The 11,409-nt window shown below is 31.4% G+C and overlaps 1 protein-coding gene across 1 annotated transcript in view; it reads left to right on the top strand.

Annotated features, from left to right (window-relative positions):
* The window catches only part of LOC125871798 (probable 2-oxoglutarate-dependent dioxygenase SLC1), a 22,521-nt gene extending 19,499 nt beyond the window's left edge, over positions 1–3,022 (top strand). The window contains exons 3-4 of the mRNA XM_049552472.1: positions 1,142–1,380; positions 2,233–3,022. Of these exons, the coding sequence (XP_049408429.1) occupies positions 1,142–1,380; positions 2,233–2,478 (485 nt within the window). The 3' untranslated portion in view covers positions 2,479–3,022. The remainder of the gene's footprint in view (positions 1–1,141; positions 1,381–2,232) is intronic.
* Positions 3,023–11,409: the final 8,387 nt, after the last annotated feature.

Raw genomic sequence — 11,409 nt, forward strand, 5'->3', positions numbered from 1 at the left:
ATATATATATATATATAACTTATCATATCACTATGGTATAAATATTGGGATAAGTTATCCCAAACATGACAACCAAACAAGACACCCAAATTTTGTCCTTAAACTATTTTTTTATCCCAAAACTATTTATTTTTATCCCTCACACGAAACGACCCCTTAATGTATATAAATTGAGCTCGAGTTTTGGAGCAATTGTAAAATATAAATCTTTACTTGATTTATAAATCACGAGTTTGAGTAATAGAATCAGTCATTGAAACTTGCGTCAAGATAAATTGTCTACATATAACATGTCCCTCTAGCTAGGGTATAACCCTATGTAACTGCAGGGATACTTCGTGCAGTGAATTGTTTTTGTTGTTCAAAATAAATTAAGTTGGAGTCTTAGAGTAACGATAAATTTATCTTCATGTATTCTATAAGTCACGATGTTAAATTATAGAATCATCTTTTCACACTTACATCAAAATAGGTTTTATATAAACACCCTCTAGGGTGTGGCCCTTCCTCAAACTCGATGTAACTTACAATACTTTATCCACCAGACTGTCTTCTAAACATATAAATTATACTCCCCCTATCAATTTTTCCATTATATATTATTTTTGCATGGTTATCACTATAAGCAAAGGGCTAGAATCCCAGTCTTAACAACAAACCATGTACTAGATAATTTGTTCATGATTTGATAGTATTATATTATATTATATTATTAGGGTCATAATCATTATACTCTGTTTTAATCTATTTGCATTTTTTTTCCTTTTTAGTCGATTTTTTAAAAAAATGAATGTTTATTTTTTTTTTAATTTTTTAGTTTCAATTTTATATATATGATATATTTAAGACCATAAGATGAAAAGACATTTTAATACATTCTACATGGTGTATCTTTTAGTTTAAAACCACATAATTCAAAAATGTTTTTTATTTTCTTAAACTCCTTGTCCTGTCAAAATCAAACAAATAAATTAAAACGATTTTATAATTCTTTTTAACATTTTGTATTGAACTTTAAACAGGGAAATGACAGTTACATACTCAAAAGAGACCAAAATCTTATTTATAAAGTTGGTGGAAGCCATCCTAGAAAGCCTTGGAATTAATGTTGCAGCAAAAAACAAGACACAACAAAATGATGATGATGAAGAAATGTTAAAAGAATTTGAAGATGGAAGCCAGCTAATGGCTGTTAATTTTTATCCACCTTGTCCTAATCCTGATTTGACACTTGGAATGCCACCTCATTCTGATTATGGATTTCTAACTCTTCTACTCCAAGATGAAGTTGAAGGTTTACAAGTGAAGTGCAATGATGATTGGGTCACTATTCAACCTATCCCTAATGCTTTTGTGGTCAATGTTGGTGACCACCTCGAGGTACGAGATATTTTTCGAGTTTAACTTTTATATGTTGACGTGATATCTAACGTATATTAAAGGTCTTATAATTACAATTTGATTGCTTAACAGAGAGATTAAAGATTTAAATTATATAAGTTTTGTCTTTAGGTAGCTAGGTTTTTGTTGCTGAACTCGTTAGATGTTAGACCACCTTGAGGTACGAGAAGTTTCGGAGTTTAACTTCTATATATCGATAACATGTGAAAATTTATCAGATTGCTCAACAAATAACTACAGTTTATATATATAGAAGCGAATTTAGAATTTAAATTTCATAAGTTTATCGTTTAAGTTCTTAATATTGAACAAATCTGACGTTTGAAATTATGGGTTCAAGATTTCAAAAATGCCTCCATAATTCTTTGATAACTTTTTGATTTCAATATTTCATGTGACAGATTTAAGATTAATTCAAAATCTTCGTAATTACTTCCTCTAATCCAAAATAATTTGACACAAAATCAAGAAATGTATTTATCAATTCTTTTTGTCAAACTTTCCCTAGACATATTCCTACTTCAATAAACAAATTTCATTATGTCAACCTAAAGAAGAAATCATAATTAAGAATATTTTAATAAAACTCCTATTAATTTTTAGGAGTAAGTGAATCCCATAATTCATGTGCTCAAGCCTAAACCATCAATTATTTTAGACGGGGAAGAATATTTTCTTCAATTTCATCGTCAGTCAAATCAAGACACATAAAAGAAACAAACAGAGTACTATTACAAACCCTAAACTATTAACTCAAACAATTTATTTTTTTAACTTTAATTTTCTTTTGAAGTTCCAATTTCATGATTTTTTTATTTTATTTTCTTGCAGATATTTAGCAATGGGAAGTACAAAAGTGTGTTACATAGAGTTCTTGTGAACTCTTTAAAGTCAAGAATTTCAGTGGCTTCTTTGCATAGTCTTCCATTCAATAGCATAATAAAGCCATCACCTAAATTAATTAGTGAAACAAATCCAAGTCTTTACAAAGACACTAATTTTGCTGCATTTCTTGAGTACTTAAAATCCTGTGATTCCACCAACAAAAGTTTCCTTGAGACAAGAAAGTTAACATGAAAAAAAATAAAATCAAACACTACTAGACAAGTTCGATTTTATCCGAATTTTTATAGAAAAAGAAGAAGTGATTCACCAGTCACTACATTCATACTAAATTCCATCAAATCATTAAACATTATGGTTGCTCGCTCTTGGATGATCAATGATTAACCGACCATCAGATCGATGAAGAGTCTCTCTAAAATCTGCTCTTTGATTAGAATTTTTTTTTCGTTGCAATTCCAACAGTTGACCTTTCAACGGAAGATTACGACAAGACAAACTATTTATCATAAGGATAGGTGTTAAATGAAAGCGCACTGAAAGAACTAGAAGAATTTGGACAAGTTTTGTGTATTTTGACTTTTTCATTATTAGTACTATTTTTTTTGATCGGTTAGATCAATTATTATTAGAAATTATTGGTTTGGTATATAGTCACATCAAGTTAATGACATATTTGTACTGAGAATATTATAAACGTATATACAATAGCTCTAGCTTCTTCCAAATTATATTTTATTTACAAGGAATCTTCCCTCTTCATTAATTTCCTTTGTAATTGGTGGATGCTATTTTTATTAGTTTTTTTTTTTTTTAAATAAGGAAAGATTGATTATTTATTTCTTCATATTCATGTATTTTGAAATTTATTAACCAATTATTTATAATTCGAGAATCCTAAAATAAAGCACTTTCCCTTAATTGGTCTTATTTATCGGCGCACGTTTTGATATTAATATAAATTAGAGTTGTATTTGAATTTGTATGAGTGAGTTGTAAAGAAAATTATAAAAATAATTTTTTTAGTTTATTTTCTGAAATTAATCAATTTGAAAGTTGAATTTTTCACTTTAAGTCAAGGGTGTATCGGAAATAGCCTCTCTACCTTCACAAGGTGGGAATTGGGGGNGGGGGTTAAGATTGCGTACACACTATCTTCTCTGTACCAAACTTGTGAGATTACACTAGGTTTGTTATTGTTTAATTTGAGGTTGAATTTTAAAAAAATTATAACAATTCTATGTTCAAGCAGTTTTTCAAAGGGAAAAATTTCAAGCGAAACGGGCACAAGTGTTTGGCCATATATTATAAAATTGGAACTTGAAAACTAGAAAATATTTCAGAACAATTTTTGGGAACTTGAAAATGTTTGAAAGTCAAATATTCAAATTTTGATTAAATTTTATAAAAAAATTTTTGGTTTTCCACCCGGTGTTCGATACCCACATTGAAGCCCGATTAAATTCGGATTCGTGCCGGAAAGTCCCATATTGGGGTCTGGGAATAAAGCGCTCCCTAACAAATCGAATTTCATAATCAAACACATATTTGAAGATACATTTTTAAAAACGATTTTTAAAATTTATGGCAAAATGCTAGATTGTGATTGATCCTGAATACAATTTAAAGTTGTTTTTGATTTTTTGTGGGTAAAATGGAGTGAACAAAGTGAAAATATCTCACATTCTTTAAATTCTTGAAAGTTCTAAATACAATTCTAACGTGTCTGGAAAAAGTTAAAAAAAAATCATAGTAAAAAGTGTAAAACCCTTCACTTTTTAAGTTTTCAGTGGTTGTTGAAGAGGATTTTGTCATTTTACTATTGGAGTCACATTTCAACTGAATTGGCCACGACAAAGTGACGTGGAATATTAAAAAATATTTTAAATTTCCTTGTTCTTGTTATTTATACGTTTAATATGAAATATTTTTAATTTTCAAATATTATTTTTCACATTAAAAGATAAAAGTTATTTTTCTAGAAAAAATTCTCAATGAAACATGACCTACGGCTCAAGCTCTACGTCAATTTTGGATACTTTAAAATAATATTTTGTCCTTATATATGTTCACAAAGCAAAAGAATGATCAAGAAGCTTTGAATAGAACTCTCCATTTAAACATTATAAATTACAATAGTGGTTATAGATATTTATTTTTTCCATCACACTTTTTCATATTTGAAAATCATGTTTAGATATTTAGTTGGATCAAAATGAATATATTTGAAAGCCATCACACATGTTCATTGTATTTTGTATCATTTGGAGATAGTGTGCACACTAACAAAAGTGGACAAAATATTCACAATAACATGTATCTTCAAACAAAGTTTAATGAAATTAATATACACTATCACGTCATCTAAAATACTGATAAACACATAATTTTAATAAGAAGGTTCGATATTAATTATATATATATACACACATTAAAAAAGAGTAATTTTATATATGCGATGTAATTTTTTGAATCGTCCAATTGGGAACTTTTATGGTTTAGTATTGAATTGACAATGTGACTAATAAACTGATTAATTATGTAATTAATTAGGATTGGGTTAACCCACGTGTGATGTTCATTTCACGTGGTTAGTGTGAATATAAGAACACGACCAAGTACTTCCCCTTATTTTTTCCTCGTCAAACATTTTGTTTTCTTTTCTTTATTTATTCTTAATCAGAAATATCATGTTCAATTCTTAAAAATAAAGAATTTTTAAATATTGAGTGTTTTATCTCTCCTAGCTCTCTTCTCGAGTTCAATTTAATATTTAAAGTTTATAAATCCTACATCAATCTTGAGGGGTCATTTGATAGTTGGATAGGTAGATAGGACGTACGTTTTTCATGTATGAAATTAATACGATGTTTGGTTTTTACAATTTAGAACCTGCATACTAATATATGTATAAGTTATGAGGAAATTTATGTATTATTTTATGCAGGATATTTGATATATAATGAAATAACTAATATATATACATGTATAACTAATACATGAACAATTAATCTCTGCATAAGATAATAAATAGATTGATCATAATTAATTATTTTATATATTTCTAATATTTGCATAACTCTAACCATCTACCAAATACTTAATTAGTTAATATACAATACAACTGGATTAACAATCTAATATTTGTGTAATATATGAACAAAAAATAATCGATTCACATGAACCCATAAATGGTACTCTAAATTCGTTCTTGCTCCGCTCGTCCTCCTAGCGGCAAAAGCAAATCCAAGATTTGGACATTAAACTTTCGAGTTTTGAATTCTCCTACAATTCATTTGGTTCATGAAGTTCGAAATTCATTATTCTAAATTTGTAAGCATATTCAATTCATGTGATCATATAGTCTAATTCATGATATAGCTTAAAATTTATGTACATATACGAACACTTATACAAGATATATTGTATGGATCTTTACATGAATAGCCTATCGGATTTATTATTTATTACTTTTAGTCAGTACATTGATAATACTATTTATTCACATCTTATACATAAATCGCACATATATTATTTAGTGTCCGATTTTTTTAGTTTAGGTAATTAAATAAGTGACTATCTAGATTAATTTTCAAAAAATTGATAATCAATGTTAAAGGGTCCAAAATGGATAAGTTTAGTTGACAGGTGGGCCTACGTAGAATTAAGCCTTCTTGGGCTAGTGAGCAAAGCCCAAATATTTATACATATAATAACTCTTTTTCTTTTTTGGACAAATTACTTAAGTACACAACATTATTTTACCTATTTTCAATATTTCCCTACTCTTTTACTAAAATACAAAAATCCCTTATTTTCCCCCAATTCAACTTAACCGGATACTTTATTAGTTTAAGTATCCGCCCGTTATTAATTAAAGTATCCGCGCTGCTATATTATGCATCCGCCCGTTAATTTAAGTATCCGCCCGTTATTAATTAAAGTATCCGTGCCAACAACTTAATAATTTAAGTATCCGCCCTTTATTAATTAAAGTATCCGCGCTGCTATATTATGTATCCGAAAGACACTAAAAAAGGGATTTTTGGTAATTAATGAAAGAGTAGGGATAGGAAGTAATTTCCTTCTTATACTATGTGATTTGCCTAATTTTTACTTTTTTTTTTCTTCATGTTTTTGAGTTTTGACTTTTTGGATGCTTATATAAATGGAAAGAAAAAAAAGCATCTTTAACATAACTCAAATTTTAGTGTTATTATTTTTTTCATATAATTTTTTTGGTTCGTTTATAAAATGGCAAAAACGAAAGGTCTTTTCAACTTTTCTTATTAAAAAAAAATTGTTTTATTTTCCTTCTAAAAACAAAACCCCCTCACTTCTTGTTTTAAATAAATAAAGACACAATATCACATATTGCAATAGACAAACACAAATTTTATTTTATTTTCTTCATGATTCAACAAAAATTATTAGCCATGGAAAATATAGGAGCTCGTCTGCTTTTTCATCAAAATCTTTCAAAGTCCCTCTTATTATTTCTATATTTTGCACTGCCTTTGCCATAGTTATTTACCACTTTATTTATTTAAGATTTTTCCAAAGGAGAGATCAAATATTAGAAACAATATTATTGGTCAATCATATAATTTAACCATTGGAATAGACCAAAAAATTATTGAATCAATCCCTCTTTATGTTCATTCAATTCATAAAGAACTCTTGGTATGCCAAACAATAACATTGGAGCTAAAAAGTATATATACTCACAAACAACTTCATAATTAAAATAATAACCAGTGGCTCACATTTTACCTTTCAATCCAAATGCAGCATCTTGGTCGGGACAAGTTATAATAATTGGGACTTGACAAAGGTTTTTTTAGAGAATAATCAAAAGAGTAGTATCTGCGAGTGGCCAAACAATAGAAGACGCCCTTGTCTTTGTCATGATACATTGGGAAATATATCTTGTTTTTTAAACCACGTGCAACACATGGTTTCAAATAGGAACCTCCAAAGCTTACAAACAATGTTTTATTATTATCCAAATTTGTTATTTGTTTCCTCTCGAATATCCTTCCATTTATGTTGTACCTCCAAACCTCAACTTTACCTTGTTCATGAGTTAGAAAGACAGCTAACATACCTCTATTATCGACATCTTCTACTGTGTAAACCTCTGTAATTGACTTTTGTTTTGTACGCAAAAAGGGAGTCCCATAAAATTGCCAAGACGGTGTCTCTAAGTCCCTTTATCTCCCAATACAGAGACAATATTATTTTTGAAAAATACTGGATTATTACACCCGAGTAATGAAAACAATCCTTGACAATTTCTTAATTCATTAACAAAATAATGATACGTCCAAGTAGTATCTCCAACTTTAATGATGTATACGTCAGGGGGAGAACCAACCTCATCGAAACCAACAACAAAACAAGACGATGATAATGAGTCTGGAGGACACGAAAAGGTCCAAGCAGAGAAACAATTGTGTATCAATGGCAGCTCAGGGAGTTCAATTATGTCATTGCTTTTAGGATTAAAAAAGAACATACCACGATTGCCATGACTGATAAGCAACCAATTAACTTTTGAACTTCGAATTCTTGAACCCTTTAATTTTGAAATAACCATCGTAGGAATTATTAGGGCATTGTATACCGGATTAAAAAATTCTACAATGCCTATTTCTTTATGTAAAGTCATCAAAAAAGGCGATGGCGAATCATCTTGATCATCATGGTGTAGGTGTAGCTGAGGTGGGAGAGGATGTTCGAGCCATGCTTTACAAACAGCACAGAAAGCAAAGTAATCACCAGCTACGAGACGTGATGATATTGATTTGAGTATGTCTATTGGAACATGGTCAGACCATAAATCATCATATTTTTCACTTTTCATTCTTAGAGTTTATTTTTTTTGTAATTCATAAGCAATTGAGATCGAGGTTAAATAGTGTGGAAATTACACAATCAAGTCCGACTAGAATTACAAAAAATAAACTTAAATAGTGTGAAAATTACACAAGTCCGACTAGAATTTGGCAAGGACTTGTTACCTTATTTAAATACAAAAGTGTCAAGTGTCTCTTGTCTGCACCACCTCATGATCCTGAATGTCGCGTTGTATTCCTAATTAAGGAGAGTAATGATGACACCGATGATAATGATACTGATGATGATAATGATACTGATGATGACGATGATGAAGACACACCGCCTACACTCTATTTTTGCAAGCCAGGTTATAATCAAGAATTTCATAAACAAGATCTCCAACTTAATGAAGATGAGTACTTACGTAAGTGGACCATTTTCAAGGGAAAAATCTATGGATTAACACATCAAGAGTTAATTGTAGTAATATCTTGTTAAATTAGGTCTTGGGCCTAACTCACACCCCAAAAGCTAGCTCAAAGGGAGGAGGATTGCCCAAACCTTATAAGGAGTCCACCCATCTCATTAACCACCGATGTGAGGCTTTTGTCATTCTTTAACACCCCACCTCACGCCCAGTGCTTAGCATCTGGTGCGTGGGCAATTTTAATTTTGGGGGTCCCAACATCGGGTGAGACGGGCCCTGCTCTGATACCATGTTAACTTTGTAATTATGCAGTAGGATCCATGAAAGTCAATCTTAATGTTAAAGAATGACAAAAGTCCCACATCGGTGGTTAATAAGATGGGTGGACTCCTTATAAGGCTTGGGCAATCCTCCTCCCTTTGAGCTAGCTTTTGGGGTGTAAGTTAGGCCCAAGACCTAATTTAACATGGTATCAAAGCAAAATTGGTAGCCAAGGGTTACAATCAACAAGAGGGACTTGATTACCATGAAACAATTTCACCTGTAGCAAAAATGGTCACTGTTAGGACTGTTATCAGTGTGGCCGCTTCACACAACTGGACTCTACATCAAATGGATGTCCACAATGCATTCTTACAAGGTGATCTGGTTGAGGATGTGTACATGGAGATGCCTCAAGGTTTTCAGAGGCAGGGGGAATACAAAGTATGCAAACTACTTAAATCTCTTTATGGTTTAAAACAAGCTTCCCGGCAGTGGAATTTGAAACTTACTGAAGTACTATTAGCTACTGGTTACTCACAAAGTGCATATGATCACTCTCTTTTCACAAAAAAAGATGATTAAGATATAGCTGTGATTTTTATATATGTGGATGATCTTTTGTTAACAGGCAGTAGTGATAAGCTAATACAAGAGTTAAAAGATTCCCTTCACAGCAAGTTCAAAATGAAGGATCTTGGTAAGCTTAAATACTTCCTTGGCATTGAAGTATTGAGGTCCAGAACTGGTATACTGCTAAACCAGAGGAAGTATGCTCTTGAGCTGATTTCAGATACTGGTCTTAGTGGGGCAAAACCTGTAACTACACCTCTAGAGGCAAACACTAAGCTCACTACAGTTGAATATGATAAACTAACTGGAGTAACTGATGATCCTATGCTCAGGGACATCACAAGCTATCAAAGATTAGTGGGGAGATTGTTGTATTTAACTATCACTAGGCCGGATATTAGCTTTGCTGTTCAAGTTTTGTCACAATTCATGCAGCAACCAAAGGTATCAAACTGGCAGCTCTAAGGCTAGTTAGATACATCAAAGGTAGCCCTGGACAAGGCATATTTTTAAGTAGTAAAAGAAGTCTAGAACTTGAGGCATTCTGTGACTCCGACTGGGCAGCTTGTCCCAACACCAGAAAGTCTGTAACTGGGTATATGGTGAAGCTGGGAGATTCTCTTATATCTTGGAAATCCAAAAAACAACACACAGTGAGCAGAAGCTCAGCAGAAGCAGAGTACAGGAGTATGGCAGGGGCTGTTGCAGAAATTATTTGGCTGGTGGGAGTGTTGAAAGAATTGAATGTTGTCATGACAACGCCTGTGAAACTACATTGTGACAGTAAAACAACATTACAAATTGCAGCTAATGCTATTTTTCATGAAAGGACCAAACATATTGAGATTGATTGTCACTTTATAAGGGAGAGAATCAAGAATGGTTTGATATTGCCTACTTATGTTAACACCAAACAACAACTAGCTGATCTACTCACAAAGGGCCTGGGTGCAGCAGCTCATAACATGTTGTTATCCAAGCTTAGAGTCTTCAACCTATACTCAGACTAAAGCTTGAGGGGGAATATTGAAAACAATAGTATTAATAATACAATAAGTAAATGGAGGTAGTTAATGGAAGTTAGTTACAGGCTGTCAGTACTGTTGAGTTTGTTAGAAACAGAATTACAACACATTTTACATTGAGCTTCTTAGTTAGTTAAAGGTACTTTCTATACGATTGTATCATCTATATAAGGAGCCTTCTTCTTCAGTTGTAAACATTGAAAGTGTGCAATACAAAATATCTTCTACTAAATCAGTTCTTCTCCTTTATACTTTCATCCATGGAAGATTGACTTCCATGGATCCTACTGCATAATTACAAAGTTTTCATATCTGATCTAGACTATGAATCAGGACTAGTCAAAATTCAACAACTATTGATTAAGAAACTTATTTATGTAGATTACGAGTTGTTAGACATGTCAAAATCTGTGCAATACATGATACAATCCAATGACCACAATGAATTGTTTTATATTTGGCAGAGGTATTTTGGTAAGGAAAGGAATGAGGTATATGTTTTTCAAGTATTTCGATTAGATTTTGTAGAAAAATCATGGATAGAGGTGGAAAGCATTGGTGAGACTGCGATTTTTCTAGATGCCTATGGGGGAATGAGTTGCTCCACACGAGGCACAAATCTTGAAAAAGAATCCATCTACTTTACTGAGGATGATGATCGTCGTCTACACGTCTTCAATTTGAAAACAAAGACAATAACGACATGCCTTCCATGCCAACATGTTAGCAAGAAACACTCTACGTTTAACTGGTTACCCCTTTGAGGACCATTCTCTTGATTCTTCAATATTTTTCTTGTTTCAAATTTGTTTAATCTTTCATGTTGTTCATTATCATTAAATTAATTACTTTTTAGTTAATCTGTGCAAAATTGAATGATTTTATTCATACATTATAAATTAACTGACCCGTGCTTAAGGTAATTAAGTTGTTATCTACCTCAAACCAAGTAATTGCACACTTTTAATTTGCAATTGACATTACCAGAAAACCATGATTTGTTACATGTGAAAAATAGATACTAACAAAGGACTTGTG

The sequence above is a fragment of the Solanum stenotomum genome, chromosome 7 (genome assembly GCF_019186545.1).
Source record: "Solanum stenotomum isolate F172 chromosome 7, ASM1918654v1, whole genome shotgun sequence".
In the NCBI taxonomy this organism is placed as follows: domain Eukaryota; kingdom Viridiplantae; phylum Streptophyta; class Magnoliopsida; order Solanales; family Solanaceae; genus Solanum; species Solanum stenotomum.